Source organism: Monomorium pharaonis, chromosome 10, assembly GCF_013373865.1.
Source record: "Monomorium pharaonis isolate MP-MQ-018 chromosome 10, ASM1337386v2, whole genome shotgun sequence".
Classification (NCBI taxonomy): Eukaryota; Metazoa; Arthropoda; class Insecta; order Hymenoptera; family Formicidae; genus Monomorium; species Monomorium pharaonis.
The window spans coordinates 8,543,173-8,566,772 of NC_050476.1; the positions used below are offsets into that span (position 1 = coordinate 8,543,173).

Below are 23,600 nucleotides of genomic sequence, written 5' to 3' on the forward strand. Positions count from 1 at the left end.
TTTCCTTCCTCCCTCTCGTCCTTCTGTGCTTTCTCCAGTATTGCTTTTTCTTCGTCTCTCGTTTCTGCCTTCCTCTCTTTTACTACACGGCCTGGCCATATGCGACCTTACATACTTATCCTCCCTCCCCTATCTTCGTTTCTAATCTATCCTCCTCTCGTCCTTTCCTCCTTCTCTCTCCTTTGCCGTTCTGCCACCTGTTACAAAATAAATCATATTTTTTTAATAATTAACATACAGCAATACAGTATCTTTCACCCTCCCTCCTTTATTCCTTTACTTTACTTTCTCTAATCCACTGTCCACTGTCTGCTCCACCCCTCCCTCCTAACTCTTCCTTCAACTTTTCTCTCCTCTTCTCTCCCCTTTTTCCCTCCTTGCTTTTTAATCCCTTTCCTCCTTTCTCCATCTCCCCCCCTCTCCAACCCAACTCCACTTCCTCTCCTCCACCCACAACCCTCTATTTGATACTTCCACCTTTTTGCCCTTTGTCCTTTCTCTTCTCGCCGCCTCCAAGATCTTCCACCTCATCTTTTCTCTCCTCCAGCGTCAAGTCCTCATCCACTCCCACTCTTCATGTCCCCTTCACCTCTCCTTCCCTTGCCAATATCTCTTCTCTATCCGCATCTCTTTCTATCTCCGTTATTAACACCCACCTTCCCCCCTCCCCCTTCCTTTCCTCCATCCTGTCCACGGTCACCCTCCTTCCCAGCACCCGCTCCATAATACCCTCCACAAAAAACCTCCTCTCCTCTTCGTCCTCCCCCTCCACCCCTCTCCACACTACATTCTTCTCTTTTCTTCTCCTGTCTTCTTCTTCCCCTCCTGTCCTCCGTCTTTCTTTCTGCGTGGTTCTCTCTCTCTCCTCCAATCTGCTCCTCATCCTCTCCTCCATCTCCTTCCTGCTGTCTGTCCTCTTCCTCCATTCTTCCTTCTGTACTCCTCTGGCTCCTCTCTCCCCTCCGTTCTGCTCCTCCCTTCTTCTGTCTCCTTCTGTCCATTCTTCTTTCTCTGTACTTCTTTCCATTCACTTTCCTCTCTTTTACTACGTCCTTCTGTCACCTCCTCTCTATCATCCCTCCTTTTTTCTCTTCTCCTCTCCTTCTCTCCTTTCTTTTTCTCTCTCTCTTCCACATTCTCTCCTCCTCCGCTTCCACCTCTTTCCACCACTTCTCCATCATCTCCTCCGTCACCTCATTCTTCTCGTCCCTCCTCTCCTTGCACTTTTCACCTCCGTCTTTCTCCTCGTCTCCTCCCTCTGACTTCTTTTCCTTACTCTTCACCTCCTTTTTCCTTCTCTCTCCCACTTTTATCTTCTCTTCTTTTGCCTCCCCCCCTTCCTCACTCTTCCTTTTTTCTTCCGTCTTCTTCTCTTTGCTATCCCGTTGCCTGTCACCACTCCCTCTCCTCTGGACTTCTCCTTTCTTCTTTTTTTTCTCACCTGTTGACCTCTGTTCTTCTTGCCCATCCTTCCTCTTTTCCTTTCTGATCTCTTTCCACTATCTCTCCTCCTCGCCTTTTCCCTCGCTCTTCCTCTTTCTCTATCTACTTCCTCATCTACTTCCACAACTCCACCAAATCCATCATACCTTCTCTTATTCCTCTTAGCTCGTTCCTTATTTCTCTCAATTCTTCGATTTCCATGTTCTTATCTTCCACCTTCTTTCTTCTATTTCTTTCCTCTCTGTTTTGCGTGTTCCGCCTCTCGTTTTTCGCTTCTTTCTTAACTACCATTTCTTTTCTCATTACCGCATGTGGCACTTCACCCTATTCTGACTCGATTTTTCTCTCCATCTTTCATTCTCGTTTTCTCCACCAATCTTCTTCCTCCTCTTCCTATTGATTTATCGAGATCTCGCTCCACTATTCTACCTTCTTTCTTACTATCTTTCCTCTCTTTCTTCCTGACGGACCACGTATTTGCGAACGCTAGCATTCCCAAACCCGTTACCGCCATCCTTCTGTCCATTCTGCATCCTTCTCTTTTTTCGCTCCTATGACTCCATCTGCCGTCTTCCTGCATCGCCAACATTGCCAATTCTCTTTGCTCTCTCCACCAATCACTTTCCTCCCTTAACTCCTATCGATCTACCGATATCTCGCTCCACTCGAAATCTCCTGGTGGACCACGTGTTTGCGAACGCATTGCGTTCCCAAACCCGCTACCACCATCCTTCTCCTTCTTCCGCGCCATCTGCTGTCCTCTCCGCTGTCACCGCTGCCAACCGACTCCCTGATCCTTCTTCTATCTTCTCTCTCCTCTCCACTTTGGTCGCGCCTGCGTGTTGCCCTCCTTCTCCATCCGCCACATCATCTTCTCACTTGCCTGCTCCAATTTTTCTTATCCGCCTCCTGCCTATTCTACCTCCTCCGCACACTTCAATGTCCGGTCCTCCTTTCCACTTTTTCTTCCTCCTCTTATCATTTTCCTCACTCCATCACCACTTATCACTTCACTTTATCCAATGTTTCCCGAAGAGCAACTCTTCTCTCCATCCACTCTTCTCCGCCATTTTTTCCCTCTCGAATTAACTATTATTGTATAAGATAGTAGCCGTTGGTTAACAGTATAGTAAATACGAGTTTATTTTACGTGATCTGCGCAAGCGCACATATTGCATACCCAACTACTAAACGTCTGTACAATGCCGGAATAAATCCTAGCGCTAAAAATGCTATATATTGCAAGCAGGATATACAAGATATTAAGTTAAATAAAAAATAAGAAGAGCTAAGCATTTGTATTTTACTATTTCATCTTTTACAATCACTCTATATTTACATGTATCGTGGAATAGTCATTGAACTTTTTACACACTTTTTCCTTATTTTACGACCCAGTGAACACATTTTATAGCGGCAATATAACATGGAAGTTACATGTAATTTAACATTGTTATTCTTGTGATATGTAGGTGCTATATGACATGGAAATAACCTGTTACGTAATATTTGTTATACGCAAGTGATCTAGCTGTTATACATCGTTTTGGCGTTACAGTTATTCAACTGTAACAAAAATTGTATAATCGTAACATAACACGTTCGTATCAATGTTATTACGGAACGATGCGTCGTAGTTGACTCAGAAATCAGACATTATAACATCCTGAATGACAGATCTATTTAATAATAAAAAAAATTATTATAAAGATAATGTTTCCAAAAATAACGGTTTGTCTACAATTACTGCGCACAAAAAATGCACAAAATCTAAATTCATCATGTGCTGAACAAAAACAGAATAATAAATGTATACTATTCAATTTTTCTTAGAATTATGATCTATATAGTTAACCATCTAATTAATCATTTGAACGCTTCAAAGATTAGTGCTAAATAGATCGCAATTTCCATCAAATTATTAAGGTTATGGAAAAAGATAAATTTAACAATGAAATTAATAAGTAAATAAATTAATGCTATTTCTTTTTTAAATGTTTTGCAAAATTTAATTGCTTTTATAAAAAATAATATAGTCGCGTCAGTTTACATATAGGTATATGTAGACAATAACAAGGAGTGAGTCCCAGATGCGCACAGTAATAAACGGACACAGCAAGCTGAGTGAAACGGACACAGTAACAAACGGACACAGACCAAACGGACACAGTAATAAACGGACACAGTGCGAAACGGACACAGTAACAAACGGACACAGTGCGAAACGGACACAGTAACAAACGGACACAGACCAAATGCGCACAGAGCGAAACGGACACAGTGCGAAACGGACACAGACCAAATGCGCACAGAGCGAAACGGACACAGACCAAATGCGCACAGACCAAATGCATACACGGAAAGTCGCAAACCCATGTGATGCAGTGAATGCTTTGCACGCACACACACACACACACACACACACGGCCCCCTCCCGCACCCACCCCGTCCAAGTCGCTAACCTATGTGGACTTTACTCTGCTTGCAATGTACATGGATTGCATTTGGTCCGTGAGCACGTGCAGTGTGCGCATGTGCAGTGTGCGCATTTGATCCGTGTGCATTTGGTCCTTGCGCATTTGGTCTGTGTCCGTTTCGCACTGTGTCTGTTTCGCTCTGTGCGCATTTGGTCTGTGTCCGTTTGTTACTGTGTCCGTTTCGCACTGTGTCCGTTTTGCTCTGTGCGCATTTGGTCTGTGTCCGTTTGTTACTGTGTCCGTTTGTTACTGTGTCCGTTTATTACTGTGTCCGTTTGGTCTGTGTCCGTTTATTACTGTGTCCGTTTCACTCAGTCTGCTGTGTCCGTTTATTACTGTGCGCATCTGGGACGCTCCCATAACAAGTACCCATATCGATGAGTCAAATTGGCGTAGCAGGTAGAGTACAAGGTTCGTAATCCTAAAGTCCCGGGTTCAAACCTAGCAGCGGCAAGTAAGAATAAAATAAAAAATAACATAATTTAAATTTAATTAATTAATAAAAATTTATTCTAAATGTAGTATGTGCTGTTGATAAAAATAATTTCAAAAAAATGAAATTTTTATTTTATTTTATTTTTCTTTACTGTAACTGTTGTGTAACGGTTAGTTAACATGTAATTATAACATGTTATATTGCTGAGTCGGAAATTGTAACTTACATGTAAGTTACGTGTAATTTCGTAACGTAACTTGTTATATTCGGTTACATTGCTGTTACACTGCTGCTATATTACTGTGTTCACTGGGGAAGGTCGTGATATATGATTACACTTTTTACTACGTTGATAAATTGATTCAACTCACGTTGGTTTTATTAATATTTTTATTAATAACAGTAAAAAACTGAAATTACAATGCAATACTAACATAACGACATATAACAGAATAGTAATATTACATGTAATTTATCCTTACTCTTTTTTTACTTCTACGGTGTAAATCCCCATATTATGGCCGGTATTCATAATCGGATCTTATATTTAAGATCATCTTAAGTACTGTCTTAAGATGCCATCAGCCAATCACAGGCCCGTATTAGCATCTTAAGACATTGCTTGAGACGACCTTTAAATAAGATTCGACTATAAATACCGATCTATGTAAATGCTGGAGTTACATGCCTACATAAAGAAATAATGATATTTTCGTCTGACTATTATATTTATGAAATATTTGTTGCAGTTGCTGTTGTGATAGCATTCTTCATTTGCTGGGCTCCATTTCACGTTCAGCGATTGATTGCTATATATGGCACTAATACCGAGGATCATATCACATCGAACGGTCCGTGGATGGAGTTCCTTTACCTTCTAATGACTTACGTGTCAGGCGTTTTCTATTATGTATCCACGACGATCAATCCGATCCTTTACAATATTATGTCAAACAAATTTCGCATGGCGTTTATGGTAAGCAAAATAATAGCTGGTATTTTTAGAAAAATAATAAAAATTACATAATAACAAATTAAAATAAAATAAAGGTCATTGTTTAATAAAGCGTATCATGGAATAAGTATTAATATATTGCAAGAATAAGCACAATAATTTTCAAAAATCTTAGTATAAAGTTATATTCTTTATAAAATGCATTGTATAAAAATCTGCTTTTAATACTAGAATCGTCGATGGTGGACATTTTGATGGTGGACTCCGCAAATTTTAAATTGCTATAAATCTTAAGTATAAATTTTTAAATAGATTATTAATTTTCTCCGACTTTTTAGAAACTTGATTTATAAAAAGAATTTGATCCATTTTATTTGTGTTTAAACTATTATTATTATTTTAAACCCCTGAAAAGCGATTAACACATCACTCTTTCGTACTTCTGAGACATATATGTTTCACTTACAAAAATTGTTGCAATTTTTAAACAAATAGTTCTATCGACTTCTACTTTCGCTTATTTTAAAGAGGAATGTTCAAGCTATATGCACAAACATTGTTGTATTCTTTAAAATGTTATGTTTTTATTAAAATATAGTTATATAAACTTTGTAATAGATCCAACTTTTAAGGAGTAAAAAATAATCGTATATTATATTAAAAATTTATTGAATTAATGCTAGTTATATACTTAAAATTTTATTTAATTATGAAAGAAATACAAAAGATTAAAATTTTATTATGATAAATATTGTAATAGTTTGTACGTGTAATTAAAGTGTGCGTAATTTATTTTTCAGAATATTTTAATCATTTTACATATATTTTAGATTAAACAATCGTACGTGAATATGTGAGCGCGCGTATGTGTGTGTGCGTGTGTGCGTGTGTGATTATGTACATGTATTTTAGTAAAGCAGTATATACATATATATGAGTAAATGAATGTATGTATGACTATAATGTATGAATGCAAATACGTATGTACGAATATAATTCCAGTTCTTAGAATTACCCTCCTAGAATCAACGACGAGAACGTGGTGGTATTTCATGCACTGGGGTGCTTGATTATCGTGAGTTCTCTTGCCTCTCACGTATCTTATATGTGTGTGCGTGTATCTGTGCATGTGCATACGATGCGATATTATTTTATTCTAAATTGTTTTATAAACCTATAATGTTGCAACTTAAGGAGACGCTAGAGATAGGTTTGTTTTATCTATTAAACGCGATTATTGTTTTACTCAAAAATCTTTTTGTTGATTACACAGAATTAAAAATTTTTCTCCAGAATTAAAATATAGACAATAACGGAGAGTGGTACACACAAGTTTATATGAAAAACGAACAAAAATTAAAAAATTACAGTTTTGTAATTGATTCCTGCGGTCGACTCGTGAAAACATTTGCTGCGTATAAAAGTTTTAGAGTTTGTATGTACAAATAAGCGTGCCCTACCTATTGCATTACAAGAAAGAACAATTCTGTGCTTTTAGAATAATCTGGATTCTACACGCTTCAGTATAATAGATTTCTATTTATGAAAATCTCGTATGTATGTGTAAGTGCGGATTTGGAAGAAGTCGATAAGTAGAGTAATATGAAAAAAATCTTTTTGGTTTTTGATATAAAATCCAATTCACAGATATTAATAAATGTACTTTATTCTAGATAAGAATTTCCAAATCTATAAAAGAAATATATACGAAAGCTTATTAGTGATGTGCACGAATGACTCTACATTAGCGATCCCGATCAAATTTAAGAGGCAGTCCAGTATCGCCTTAAGAGGATGCTAAACTGCCCATCAAACTTGATTGAGGTCGATAATGCAGAGTCATTATTTATCTTTGTTCATGAAAAAATTTGCTTTAAAATACAAGTTATATAGCTTATACTTACAAATAAATGGTGTCTCGCAGTTTGGAATAGGAAGAATAAGACTATATTTGTCAAATTACGTTTACAAGCCGTAAAAAAACATATTTATGTAATCAACAATTTTATTCATTTAAGCGCTTCTATTTTTAAAATATCTTTTTTGTACGGCTTGTAATCGTAATTTGACAATTATAATCTTATTCCTCAATCTATTCCGAACCCGGGAACACCATTTATTTGTACGTATAAGCTACATAACTTGTATTTTGAAGCAAATATTTTTATAAACAAATAAACTTTAAAAATTTTTTTGCATTTTGGTCTTTATCTAATCGTCCCCGGGTTTATTTGTGTACGTACTTTAAAGTGTAAAAGGATTATCAATTCTGTAAATTCAATTCGAAATTAAGTGATAAATACAGAATGTCGGTTAAAACACACGGCTTTAGCATCCTCTTAAGATCATTTTCCGTGATTTCATGACCGCTATTTTTAATTCGCCATTTTTAATTTCATTCCATCATCTTGAATTTTCCATTTAAATGTTAATTTTGATAAATTTTTTAAAATTAGCACCATAGAACTAACACTAAAAATGTATAGAAACTATCTTCATATAAAACGCTTTTTTTCTGGGAAAACCGGAAACACGAAAGGGTTAATATACATTCTCAAATAACCGTAATAATATAGTAATATTAATTTGTTAACATTTTTAGTGTAAATTGTGTATTAATCATCCACACACGCACGCACGCACACGCACACGTACACGCACACGCACATTGAAATTTTATTTCTAGTAACAAAAAACCCTCAAAAGAAAATTTTATTAAAATGAATATTGAAGAATAATTATATAAAATTTATATTTTTTCTTGACTGCATATATTTTTATACTTATTTTTTTTACTTAGAATACAGAAAAATTTAGGTTTAAATTTTGAGGTGTTATTTTTAGGTTTAATCTAAAGTATTTTTTGCAATAATTTTATTAGTGTTTTAAGATACTTATGAGCATTAAAATTATTAAATTGCTTGTCAATTAAAAAATGTGATATAACATATTCTCAGTTTAAGTTGTCCCAAGATCTACATGGTGTACACACATTGGAAGTAAAAATTTACATAGAAATTATTATGTTTCAATACAGACAAGATATAAACTCTTTTACCTTTATATTTAATAAGTGTAATATTGTCGTAATTTTCACTTTCTTTGAATCGTCCTGCATTGATCTTGACTAAGATGAAGTCTTATTGAAAGCTCTTATGGATATTTTCTAAAGCGTACGCTTTGTTCGTCTATTCGCTGTTACGACGGGATATCTTTAAACTGTTCCGCATTGATCTTGAGTAGGACGAGATCTTATTGAGGGCTCCTATGAATGTCCTCTAGAAAGTGCGCTTTGGTCGTCTATGCGCTGTTACGATCAAATATCTTTAAATCGTCCTGCATTGATCTTGAATAGGATAATGTCTTATTGAGAGCTCCTATGGATTTTCTCTAAATCGTGCGCTGTTACGACGGGATATCTTTAAACTGTCCTACATTGATTTTGAGTAAGACGAGATCTTATTGAGAGCTCCTATGGATGTTCTCTAGGAAGTGTGCTTTGGTCATCTATATGCTGTTACGACAAGATATCTTTAAATCGTCCTGCATTGATCTTGAATAAAACGAGATCTTACTGAAAGCTCCTATGGATGTCTTCTAGAGAGTGCGTTTTGCTCGTCTACGCGTTGTTACAACGGAATATCGTTAAACCATCCTGCATTGATCTTGAATAGGATGAGGTTTTACTGATAGCTTTATGGACAACCACAAGACGTTTATCTTGCCAGGACAAAATGGGATAATATCGAGATGATCAATTTCTGTGTGGGAAGTAACACATGTAACATGTTACTTTAACTATAATAATGTTAATGTAACATATATAACGTGTTACAATAACATATTGTATGTTATGTAATATGATAATAATATTATTTTACACGTTATATACATTAATTTAATATATTATATATGTTAAATAATAATTAATTTAGAAATACTGAAAAAAATTTTTTAAATTGCATATATAGATTGTTCGTGGATCATCGCTAAAAATTTGGTGTGTATATTATTAGACTAATTAGTCCAATATTATAATATATAAGAATGCAATCGTACTTGGTTTTCTGTTCTTGGCAAGCCGCTTTTATTCACTCAATGGGTGAATCTTTTTCACGAGAAATGCGCCATCTTGGGGTAGATAGTGAAGCCCCTAGAAATAAAATGGTTCTTGTTAAAACCTAATTATAGAGTGAACTCAACATTTTTTTTCTGTCAATTTTAACAGATAAATCCTAACGCTAATAATAAGGAACATATTTATTGTGTAAAATTAAAAGTACTTGTACGTTGTGTTACTTTTACACTTTTTTTTAGTTGTTCTAATAATTTAACACTTTATTTAACACAGCAGCAACATATTAAAGTAACAAGCAAATCTGTTAAATTTTGAAATAAAAATTTTAATTAGGATATTTTTTAACAAGAAAACACAAAATTTTTTACTATGTACAATTTTAAATAATGCAAATAATATTAAAATAATGCTGTATTAATAAAAACCGATGATAAGAGATATGTTGACACTTTCGGCGGTTCTAGTAGGGTATACAACCTAAACAGTTTTAATAGCAAAGAAAGTACAACAACAACATATATTTTGCCTATCATAAATGAATCCGGTCTGGTCCGTTTCAGGAAACATTATCGAAGAGCTTCAGACTCCCTGGATTGCCAGCACGTAATGAGCAACGATCCTATTCCAGCCTGTCGCGTTCCCAACAACGCACCATCGGTGCTTACGGCTCAAGGATAGCGGGGACCGATGGAGGATCCGGCATAATTGTCGACAGCATGGAAGGTTCAGGAAATTCCGTGGAAGAGAGCCAAAGACAGCCCATAAATAATCCAGAAAATCTACCGGCGTCCACCAACGTTCAGGATATAACAAACGAACAAGCTCGAACAAACTCGGTGCAAAGTGGACACACTAAAGAAACGAAGAATAACAACGACGTCTCGCCGACGAAAAAAAACTCTCGGTCGCTAATCAGCGGACATCGCAAGAATCGATCGCTTCGCAAAAATCAGGAAACTTCGTGGACCAAGAGAACAAGGTACAAGAATGTACAAAACGCATCCAGCATCGACAGTTCCGAAAAGAAATGGTGGAGGTTCCTAAAGTGGTTGCCCGGTTTGAAGACTCTCAGGTTTCCCAGGGGTTCGACCGTGCCCGAAGATCGCGTGTTCGACGAGACTGGGAATCCCCGCGAAGAGCTGTCAATGACGATGTGGAACATTCGCGATAGCAACGAACAACGACCCGTGTAGAACATATTTGCGAGTGTTTTTGCGATTTGAAATATTCGAGAAGACTGATTTTTTTGTTGGTTTTTGCATTTATTGTAATGACAATGCAAAATCTTATTACTTAACGATATAGAGATAATAATGACGGCGCTTGATGTATCCGAAAACGAAATTATTTAAGGGATATGTACACGAAAAAATTTCATAGAATGAAATATTGTTGAAATAAATAAAACACAAGTATAAAAAAGAATAAAATTTAAGCCTGCGCTTTAAGTGTGATTCGCATTTTAAGTAAAAAAATCATGATTTAAAAGTTAAACTGAATTCCATTTGAGTGAAAGAATATCCTTTTTTAGTAGATCAGTGGTTTAACATTAAACATAATTTATTATAACAAATTTAATTCTACGTTTTTGAACGAGAAATTTTATTAGTTAAAGTTATTATAAAGTCAACATAAAGTAATTCATAATTTATTGTACAGCTTTAGGGCCCCCGCACAGATTTTTGCATAACGCATAGTGCCTGACGCGTAAGAAAATTAATCAATCAGTCATCTATTTTCCTTCCCAGGATAGAAATAAAGACCTCTGATTGGTTAATTCTCTTATGCATTATACATTTCATGTTATGCAGAAGTCAGTGAGAGGGCGCTTAAAGTGCGGTTGTTTTACTCTGGAACGGAAAAGACTGATTCACTATTTGCAGAATAAAATTCCTATACAATATTCTCAAAATACATTTTATTTACTTTTACTTTGAAATCCTTTTTTAAGCGCTTTAAAAAATTATTTTATTAAAAGAACATATGAAGAACTTGATAATGTTGTATTTTTAGTTTATTTTGTGTTTTATTATTTATAAAAAATATTACTTCCCCCATCTGATGGCAGCGTACTGTTAGCTGGGTTGTTTTAATATAATAATACGTACTACTACTGTAAAGTGGATTGTTGCGCGACTTCTTGCTTTACTCTGAACTAGAGCTAGTGAGATAGAACTGATACTGCATAGGGCCGCGTTACGTAAACTTCTTTAAAAATCTGAATTCACTTTTAGCTAAATTCATTCAAATTAAAATAATAATTTCTTTTTTAAAGTAATTATCGCAATTACTCTAGAATATTAGTAATTAAATTATTTTGACTAGACCATTCTTAAGACCAATCTTTTTCAAGATCGTCTTAAATACAATCTCAAAATGTTAATACGCCTCTGTGATTGATTCATGATGTCTTAACCTATTAAGACCTAAGCGGACAGTTTTCTGTAACTTTTTTCAAATAATTTGTTGAAATTTATTTTATGGGGGTTTTTGGGTTTGAATATTTTGATGCTATCTTGGGTTCGAATATTTTGATGTCAAATTCATAATTAGCGACTCCCCACATAATAATTTTCAGTAAATTTGATTGACTTCAAACATTTTCAACCGCCATATTAGATTTGCCATCTTGAATTTGACATGTCTGATAACGGAATCACAATCAGTGACCCAAAAAACTTCTAAAAAACAATTTGGATGATGAAGCGATTGAAAGAAATATTTACATTATGGAGATCAAAGATTTCATAGTTTTTCCCTCTTCTAACCGCCATATTGAATGTTGCCATCTTGAATTAAAATATACACGTCCATTTGAAAGTCCATGGTCTATGGCCGCAAGATTTTCACTTCTAAAGGTGCAATTTCATGCAAGCGAAGAAAAGCTGGCGTTTACCATCTCTTCTTCGATTTTCGACAATATGACTGTATCAGCAACAACACGTTGCGCGTTGAAAGTTCGACGTAGGCTACGGTCCACTTGACGCTACAAAGGTTTCGAAGCATTCTTTGATGATTGGTCAATTTGTAAAAATCTTTGTTTCGATTGGTCAATCAAACGCTTCAAAGCATTTGTAGCGTCAAGTAGACCGCAGCCTTAATCCAACTATCAGCTAAGCACGCCAAACATATAAGCGATATAAAATTAACGTCATGATGGAACGGGTAAAATAATAAAATATATTTTGAATAAAATAAAAATGGAAAAATGTTAATTTTTAATAGAATATAAAAATATTGAAACAAAATTGACATATGTCATAGTATATACATGATAACAAAATATATGTATAGGTTAGATTGATTTCTTATTTATATTTAGAATGATTTATTTAATAGTGTTCTTTTGTATTTCTTGTAAGAAACTTTATAAATGTCGTACACCTGCGGTGTGTGCAAAACAATTTGTAATGAACAAGAAATGTCTTTCCATTTATGTGTAGAGGGTTACAATTACTGGCAAATAGATAAAAATTCATATTTTTATCATATTTATATTTTCATCATATTTTTTTATTTATATTTTATACTTTTTTTGTTGTATTAAATGCATAGTTGCAATTACGGCAGCTGCACGTCGTCTTCTAATCTCTGCTCCAACTGTAGCTCTTACGTATTCCTTCATATTTTCGAAACTGTTTCAAATTTAAGCCAACGAAGAAACGCTCCATGAAAAAGTAGGAGGCGATAGTTTTTAGTATTTCAATGCTAAAATTTCGTTGCGATGGAGTGGGGGTAAACGCCAGCTTTTCTTCGCTCGCATGAAATTGCATCTTAAGAGATATGTCCATCCGTTTTCCATGTGTAAATATTAATTGAAAAAAAAAATTTAGTGAAAAATCAATTTTTTTTTGCAAATAAATTAACATAATTTGTCCAAATCGCATTAAAAAAAATTCTGACTACGGATATTAAAAGTTCAGAAAATTTTACATAAGAAAAAGTTGGTGTAAAATTTTTTGAGGATTAGATTCATAGTATAAAATATCTGAAAAGGTTACAGCTGAAAAAGGTTACAGAAACTGTCCACTTGGGCCTTAATGGGTTAAGGCTGCGTTCCGAAATTTACTGCCAGTACTGAAAATGTATAGTACATGTAACACGAACTATAGAGTTTCATTACTGGCAGTGAATTTCGGAACGCAGCCTGAGATTGTATTTAAAATGAGATTGTATTTAATGTCTTAAGATGCTAATATGGCTCTGTGATTGGCTGATGGCATTTTAAGACGGTACTTAAGACGATCTCAAATATAAGACCCGACTATGAATACTGGCCTAAGACGACTTAGTTTGTTTTTAAATATAAAGACACATTATGAATACTAGCCTATGAGTTTAGAGAGACAGAACAAGAAGTGATATAACTTTATAAATTTTTTTCTAGAAAAAAAAACGGAAAATAGCAGAAAATCGTGTTTATTCCATTGTTCATATTTATCTCTTTTTAACTTTTAAATGTTATTAACAAATATATATTTGTCAATAGCATATGTTATTAACATATATATATATTTGTTAATAATATATTTTATAAAGTTAAAACATAGATCTGTTTAATTGTTTTCTGAAATATTGAGTTTGAACAAAAATCCAATTAACTAAAGTCAACGTAGCGACCTTTTATTATAAATTTGTTTGTTTTTGGTTACGACAAGAAACTAATTATTATAAAAAATTTCCGTTAATCTTAGTTTAGAAAAAATATGTAATATTGCAAGTTAATCGATCAAATTATCTTTAAAATATAATGATCACATGTTTTTGAAAATGTAATTTAAATATATTTGAATTCTTACTATTTTATATTATTTTTTTATAATTTAAATGTTGCACAATTAGAAAAAATATAGTCTATAGAGTGTAATACAAATTTTCCTCTTTTTTTGCCACAAAAAGATTTGCAAAGTTAAACGTTTGTTTTGATTCGGTTAAATGTATATGTCTCTTATTTAGGATTGGGGAAGACTGATAAGATAAGTGACGCTTGTAGATTCTCCAATAAAACAGTTCATGATATCCACGTTGATGCTACGTGGATCGGCATCGTAAAATCCACGTGAATATTCGAGTAAACATCCGCTCAAAAACGGTACTAGAATCTACGTGAACGCGATCATAGATTCGACGTAGAAACCACGTAAAAATGTTATGAATTTTAGAAATATCCTCGTGTACACATACTATCTTAATTTTTTGGAGTGACACGTCATTCCAAAAGAATGGGATTTCACTCTAAGTGATAGTAAAAATACAGCCACTTAAAATAAAGTGATATCTCACTTCTTATAAGAATTAATTGTTCGCTTGTTAAGTGATCTCTTCATTTAACTGGAGTAAAAATTTCACTTTTCTTGTAGCAAATTCATCCAATTAAAACGAGTAGATCATAAAAGTATTATGTGGCGGTCTTCTTCCACATCGGACAGAAGCTAATTATTGCTTGTCTTAATCGTGTTGCGGGTGGTCTTTCTGTAGCGCGTCGGGTGCACCTTACCTCCGAGAGATTTACGCCGCCTGCGATGGCCTGTGCACTAACTGGCGGACGAGCGCACAGCGTTTCTCGAAACATCTATGTAAATTCCTTATAAATATTTCTTAATAAATATATCCACAAAAAATCTAATAGATACTTCGAAGGATTCGTTGCAGTGATGAAAAAAGAACATTGCATTCACGTGGATAACTTGAGGAAAAACCTGCATTCACGTAATCTATATAAATCACATGGATTCCACGTGGATATCACGTAACTGTTTTATTGGGGTTTATTTTATGATTAATTTAACAACGTCCTAATATGTGTCCAATGAACGTAGGAAATAGAAAGATCTCTAAAAGAATCTGTATAATTAATGTACTGACTTACTATTTATATTTGCCAAACAGGTTTTGTGCAATTTTGTACGATTGTTGGATGTTGGCATCCAATGTTGCATAAAATCTAATAAATTTGGTGCATCGAAGGAGTAAACATGTCAGAAATATCGCGATCATATATTGCATGGTAATTCGATATATAAATCAAATAACATACTACTATCTACTCGTAAATCTTCCCGGAACGCATTCTCGTCAGGTACGCACTCATTGATCATTAAAAAGAGATTTCCTTATATAGCTCGAATTTATCGAAAACGAATACATGATATTAGTGAGTTATTTCTTAATTTTGTGTATTCTCACATTTCCGATATCCAATAAGTAAGTTTATTGACATTATGAATTAAATAATATGCAACAAAATTTTATTTCTAAAAGCGTTAAAGTATCGAATTAAAATCTTATCTAATTTTCTATTGTTTTTGAAGAAAGGAAATAAAGTACCAAATATTTCTTGCCAAGTACAAATATTATGATATAATATTTATCATTGAATATTGTATATAAGCCGTTTTAATAACTGAATCGACTGTTCAAAGTAAGGCCACTACACTATTTGTTGAATAATCAGCGATAAATGACAGAAAAATATTAAGACAATAGGACTTCAAAATAATCAATGGCAAATTAATTAACATTTTTTAGGTTTAACCTTTTATGCATATTTAATTAAAATGTTAATTTTTAATTTAAAAATATAATTACACATATATTAATGTGTTTTATTGATTGATTGATTAAAACAATAATCCTATTTTCGTGTAATGTATAACATGCGTTTAAAATGAGTTAAAAAATTGAGTAGAAGTGACCATTTTGGATAATTTGATTTCACGAATGTATCAAAGCGTTTTAGGACGCATTGCTTGTAAACGATCGTTGTAAATTGTACAAACTACAACAATATTAGTTTCCAAATAAGAATCTACTAAATGCTCTCTTACTTGTAAATTCATTCCTTGTGAACATGTGTTGTAAAGTTAATTGAATTGGCCTAATAAAATTGGTATAAGCATGTATGTCGAGTTTGTTTGCAGATTTATATCTGCAAATCTTACTTTCGTATTATTGCGAAATGCTGTAGAAGACAATTTAAAGTAAAATTCTATAGCTTTTCTCACGTACACATCGATTAAATTTTTATAATGTAATATTATTTGTTATGTATATAATATAAGTATAAATTGTTAACTGTAAAATTCTTTATTTATTTCCACGTGTCTCTTACTGAATGTTATTTGCTGTATATGTATATTGAATCTTTAGGTATCGACATTTTGATAATTACAGATGTAGACACCTGTTTCTGAAATTTATATAATGTTTGTTTTTTCTTCTTCCCTTAAACTAATCGCAAACTAGTCCTATTTAATAAAAGCAATTTTATTAAGAAGTTCTCTAGTCCTTTTACACAATGTGAAAACTTAATTACAATTTAGAAATTTAATTAATAAGCTTTCTGAATTTTTTCAAATTTGTTAATTATATTTTTTTATATAACTTTCTAAAATAGCATTAATTGTCTGGGAAGGAGAGTTTAAGTAACTATTGCAAAAAAGTATAAAAATGATGAAAAACTGTATTTATAAGAAAAAATAGAGTACAAAGAATATTTTAAAATTAAAAGAAAAAGTTTTATTGTATCATTTTTATATGAAAGTATGAAATATTCATGAATTATACAATTGTCTTTACATATAGCATTAGTAGAAATGTGGCAACATCACTTACATTGAAATCATTATAATACAAATTTTTTTTACATTTTTTTCTATATTACTCAAAATGTTATTAAAACTTTAATTTATCGAAATTATAAAAATTGTTTTTAAATGTAAAATTATTTCTATTGCTTAAATTTTATTTATTATTTTTAAGGTTGTGGCGCCAATAACTGTATTACAAATTATATATGAATAAAAACTGATTCATGACTTTTAAAGCCAAAGAATTTTTTAAAATTTCTCGTACATAATACATAAATACACTGTCTATAGTTTTTGTTAAATACTAAATAACATAATTATATTTGTATTTTTGTACTCACATCCTTGAAAATTATTTCGGGAATTCTAATAAAGTCCACAACTAGATAAAATTATCCTTCATATTTTGACAGTTGAGCGGGAACATGTTTGAGTTGGCGGAAAGTAATTCTCTGAAACTGCACGTGTGTGGACAATATGGTCCGTGTGTAGAAAATATTCTATATTTTAAAATACACTTTATCATTCTGTATGTTAAAAATATACATATATAATACCAAAAGTTTGAATGCACCGTAAGTAAATACGAAAAGTCGAGATTAATTGATAAAATAAATAGTTATAAGATATTAATTTCTTAAAAAATGTTTTATTGATATACGATATGCTTTAATGTTGATACTAATGAAGAGATAAAAATGTTGTCATTATCTACTTTTAGCCTATAAAGTTAAAAAGATGTGAATTACAATCTTAACCATTACTAAAAGTATAATTTTCCAAATTTTTTTAAATATTTGAATATTATGTTTGAATAAAGCATTTGAGCACATTTTTCTTATTTGTTTAAAAATTATTTAATATTTGTTTGCACTTGATTCTTTAAACATTTAAATTTAATTTAAATTCATATATTTTTTCATCAAATTTACAAACAAGTTACTACAAAACAATTTAATTACTCATTAAAAAGTTATTTGTTTAAAACCAAGCAATAAAATATACATAGTTATTTAAAGATTGATTCAAACATAACTGTTTCGTATCCGTGTCATATTTATGTTAAAAACACTTGTTCTTGCATATCTGTGTGCCATCCGTATGCTATCCGAATCGTAGCCGTATATTATTTATTTCTTGGTATTTGTAATGAATTTGTTTAGTGATTTTGACAAGAAATAGATTTCAATGATGAAAAACTCGCAAGAATTGCATTGCTTTTAGATGAAAATGCACAAAATGTAAAAAGCGAAAACAAAAATGGGTACACAATATCTTACATGAAAAATAAAAGAATTTTTACTTTAAAAAAGATAAATTGTTACAATTAGAAAAAAATGCCTACAATTTGTGTTTTTATTTTAACACGTAATGTCACATCTATATATTTCTTCGCTTATGAGACGACATTAATGTCTAATGACTTTAATAATTTTACAAACATATTCTTACCATAAATTATTTTATAATAAATTATACATGTATACAAATATTCAATTTTTCTTTTATTGACATTTTTATATTGAAATAAATAAATTGATTTTATAATAAGAATATATTTCTTGTAATTAAAATTTATATAGAAGAGAAGATGAATGAATCTTGAAAATAATAAAGGAGAAGATGGTATTATGGCCACTGTAGACACTATGATTACTCGTATTATCTCCGTTATTAAGTTACAAATTATAATAATTATTTATGGAATTATTTGTTTAGCAGGCTGCCATTTTGAGTGACGCTAATATGACAATACGTATTAGTCAATGTTTGTTATAAAGCACTTTTTAGTTTCAATCATTTCAATACTCTTTCAAGGTACATTTGACATTTATTAGGTGCGCAACTAAGTTCTCACTGTTTTTTTTTTATGAAAATGCAATTTTATTGTGAAAAAATAGTTACAAATGAATTATTCAAAGTATTGCCCATCGCTAGCGACAACTTTTTCTCATCTTTCTGGCAGAGCTCAAATACCGTGACGGTAGAAGTGTTAGTCTTTTGAGGCTATTCACGAATCAAGCCATTTTGAAATGTTTTCATATGAGCGGAACTGCTGATCAGCCAGACCATGTGCCATCGAACGGAACAAGTAATAATCGGACGGCGCAATATCTGAGGAATATAGCGGGTGGGGTAGGACTTCCCATTTGAGCGTTTCCAAGTAGGTTTTAACGGGTTTGGCAACGAGCGTTGAGGCCGAGCGTTGTCATGCTGTAAAATCACTTTTTCGTGATAATTTTAATATGCAGGGCAAAACTTTTGCCGTTAATTAAAGAAATTTAATCTAAGAAACATGCAGGTTTAAAACGTTTAACAATTTTTAGCTTCATTTATATCGTTTTAAAGCTTATTTTTGTTTATGTTATCTTCACTTTTATTGTGACACAAAGTTTAACTTTACTGCAAAGTTTTAAGAATAATTGAGATATTACATAAACAGTTAATTCAAATAAGACACTTTCAAGGGCTGTAAATAAAAGAATTGTCAAAAATTATTAAAAAGAGCTTAGCAGAATAAGTATGTAAAATCTGTCCCTGCACGTATCAAACTGAAATTGATGTCATAAGTTGATATCAGTGTGATATAACATTTCTATAAATTTTATTTTAAAAAATGCATTTTTGTAGGAGTTATGAAGGGGAAAAAGAAATCGGAAAAGTGATTTTTCTCGAAAACGGCTTAACCAATTTTGATTTAAAAAATATGTATTATGTATAATCAGCAAGAATCGCTTATCGTCACCAGTAATTAAATCCAAAAAAAAACCACTATATAGTCGACTGACTGGCTAAATTTATTTATTAAATTATTAAATGATTACGACATTTTGACCATGGGATTTGATCCTTCTCAAATGATTACAAATTAATTAATTGCGATACTACAATCGTTAAAAAGTCTGTGGCAGCAAATTTACAAACAATTCTAAAATTACAACGGTCACAAATATAAAAAATATATAAAAATATAAAAAGTACGCTATAAAAAGTAATTCGTTACGATTTACGTGTCTCAATGTCAATCAATGGTCAAACGATGAATATTATAATAAAGACAAGTCAAATTCATTTAAAACAAGAAGTCAAAACAAGATTATACTTGTCGTTAAGCGTGTATAAGCGCAAACAAGAATCTGAATATTTCCGTACATAGATACATTACCGAATGCTAAAAATAAAAATTACATAGCCTTTATTACCATGTAATAGACACTTTCTAAATTCTCAGCATCTTTTTTTAAATTTATGGAATTGGGATTCTTCTTTATAAAGAACATTTCGATAATTTCTCTTTTTCTTCTATCATTTATGCAATGTAAAATATACGGGGATTGTTAAACGATGTTTATATACTGACAACTGATGTGAGTGACCACCTTTATGTTTCCTTATATCATGTGTTCTTTAATCCGCGTATATTTATATTATGTAGACCAGTAAGACTATTTAAAAAACTTTTTTTTTAATTTTTTGTTGGAAAAACACCCCCCCCCCCAAATTTTTTGAATTTTTTAAGAATTTTTTTAGAGTTCCATTTTAGAGTTATTATATTTTAAAGGTACCACTTTCTTTAGAAGTATTTTCACAGAAATATTCCCAAATTGTCTACCTTAACATATATTTTTTTCAAATTTTTTTATGTAGTGGGACATAGTTAAAAAAAAATTGTAGATGTTGTGTCACCGTGACTAGTGTGACTCAGGCAATGCCGCTGCGGTCGGCGCTGGCGGTACGTCATATCGCTTCGTGTCGTATTAGTGGTGTGTGGGAAGCTGGCATATTAATTCTTAGAAAATTATAAACTACTAAAGGCCTAAACACAATGCCAGGTAACAGGCAATAGAAACAGGAAATAAAGAAAGAGAGAAAGAGAGAAGAAGATCCTTTCTCTCTTTCTCTCTTTCATTATTTCTGTTCTTATTGCCTGTTGCCTGGCATTGTGTTTAGGCCCTAAGAGTTGTGAGTTTATATTCAATAGTACTAGAGTTTCTCATAGATCAAACACATATTGAAGCAAAAAACGCATTAATATAAAGAGATTTGCCAGGTTCATATAACAAATCACTTTGTCCAACAAAAATTTTAATAACATGTCTTGCAGTACTTTAATAGACTTAAAGTTCTATATGAGTTTTAGAGAATGTTCTGGCAAAACACTGCTTCTTTAATTTTTTAATAATTTTCACCTCAAAAGACGTATTTGGTGAGACGCTGGTTGACACTCTGATACAGGAGTTCTGTGCATTATACTATATTTTCTATATATCACTAATTTTTCGGACACTGAAATCTTTTTATTCTTGATTTGTTTTTCGTATGAAATTGATCACAGCGCATCGCGTTATTATCTGTACTTTAATTTTGGAAAAGGATTTCCAAATCCATGTAATAAATACATGGAATTGGAAATGCTTCTCCAAAATTAAAATACAGATAATAACGCAATGCGCTGCGATCAATTTCATACAAAAAACGAAAGAAAGTTAGAAGATTATAGTTTTGTTATTGACTTCTGTAGTCGACTTGTGAAAACATTTGCTGCGTATAAAAGTTTTAGACTTTGTACTTATAAAATAAGCATGAGGCGCACTTGGCATTTCAGCAAAGAACAATACTGTGCTTTTAGAATGAGCCTAGGAACTTTAGAAAAAATTTTTTCCATGTTTAAGGGGATCCTATCTGTTTTATCGACAAAATTGTACAATTTGTTTCAATGTACAACTTTTTATTGCATTTACAGAATTAAAAATCTTCCACAATTAATTCTGAAAAAGGATTTCTAAAATCTATAAAAGAAATACATACAAAATTTGGTTAATGACGTGCCCAAATGATTAGATTATCGACCTCGATCAAGTTTGACGAGCAGTTTAGCATCCTCTTAAGCGCCTTCTGAAAAATTTTGCCAGTAAACATTAATTAATTTTTTAATAATTTTTATGATCCGAAATATATATGTGAACGTGAATCTTGCTGAGACACTGTTCGTTTTTTAAGAGTTCTGTGTAGTATAAAATATTTTTCGTGTAATCCTAATCGTGTTTAAGCGCTTTTCAAAAAATTTTGTCCGCAAACAATAATAATTTTTTAATAATTTTTATTGATTTAAGTATACATACAAATGCAAATTTTGATAAAACGCTACTAATTTTTTAAGAGTTCTGTGCATCATAAAACATTTTTCGTGTAGTTTTATGAGTTCTGTGATAATTATTATGTAGTTCTAAATGTATTCAAATAATTTTGTGGAGATGTACTAATTGGAACTATTTTTTTTGTTTTCTAAATTACTAGACACCACAGACGCACTCTTCGCGCGCGCTACTTAACTTTTTACTTTTTACTTTTTAAAAATAAATTACAACGATAATTGAATAGATAATACCTTAATAAAATAGTACGTAATATTTACATTAATGCTACGTAGATCGGCATTGTGAAATCTACGTGAATATTCAAGTGGACATCCGCTTAAAAACAATACTAAAATCTATGGCTAGTGGCCCTAATAAAACATTTACGTGACATCCACGTAGAATCCACGTGATTTACATGGATTACATGGATGTAATGTTCATTTTTCATCATTGCATCGAATTCTTTTATCTTCGAAATATCTATTAGATTTTTCTACATTTAAGGGGATCCTAAAGTCTTCTATTTTACCGACATTCTGTTGAACCATTTAGTTTCGAACTGAATTTACAGAATTAAAAATCCTTTTACATATTTAAAGTACATACACAAATAAACAGCCCAGATAACACAAAGATGAACAGAAATTCCTAAAGAAGTCATTTTAGTGAATACTTGGAGAAGTAGAAAAATGAATACATAAAGAATTCTTGAGGAATTAGCCACAATGAGTTCACATTGAAGTATTCCTTAAAAGTTCATTGCAATGAATACCTCGCGATTTATTATTTGGAATATTTAGAGTATTCATAAAGAAGTCATTTTAAGGAATACTTGGCGAAGTAGAAAAATGAATACATAAAGAATTTTTGAGGAATTAGCCACAATGAGTTCACATTGAAGTTTTCCTTAAGAGGTTACACCAACCTAACGGAAAAAAAATTCGATTTTTTTAATTACATTTTCTTGAAGCTTCAAGTTTCAAGAATATATCTTGAAAGTTTTATGTTGATATCTGAAAAAATGCCGGAATTACAGAGAGTTGAGTAAAACGGGATCGAGCGTTCGAGTGCTCGAATTGGAGCAATATCAACATAAATCGCCACTGGACGATGATGTGATTAAAGCCATTCGTCCAATATTTCAAAACAACTTTCTAGTGATAATTTACTGGAGAAATGCGTCGGTGGATTTATGCAAAACGTTAACGAAAGTTTGAACAATCTGATTTGGCGCATAGCGCCAAAAGTGCAGCACAGCGGTGCACACGTTGTGCAAATTGCTGCCAATATTGCTGCATACACATTTAATGAAGGTGCTGCCGCATATTTATTAATGATAATAAAAGAATTGTGCTGCATATTGCGAAAATCAAGACCGCGCATCGATGTGACCGAAGTACGAGCGCAGAAGGCGACGCGCGAAGGAAGGATTGCTCGCCGTCAACAGAAGTCTTCACAGAGCGCTGCTGCTATTGATGTGG

At 32.4% G+C, this 23,600-nt stretch overlaps 1 protein-coding gene across 1 annotated transcript in view; it reads left to right on the forward strand.

Annotated features, from left to right (window-relative positions):
* The window catches only part of LOC105840132 (pyrokinin-1 receptor), a 69,756-nt gene extending 55,971 nt beyond the window's left edge, over positions 1–13,785 (forward strand). Inside the window, exons 2-3 of the mRNA XM_012686925.3 lie at positions 5,106–5,332; positions 9,950–13,785. Of these exons, the coding sequence (XP_012542379.1) occupies positions 5,106–5,332; positions 9,950–10,582 (860 nt within the window). The 3' untranslated portion in view covers positions 10,583–13,785. The remainder of the gene's footprint in view (positions 1–5,105; positions 5,333–9,949) is intronic.
* The last annotated feature ends 9,815 nt before the right edge of the window (positions 13,786–23,600 follow it).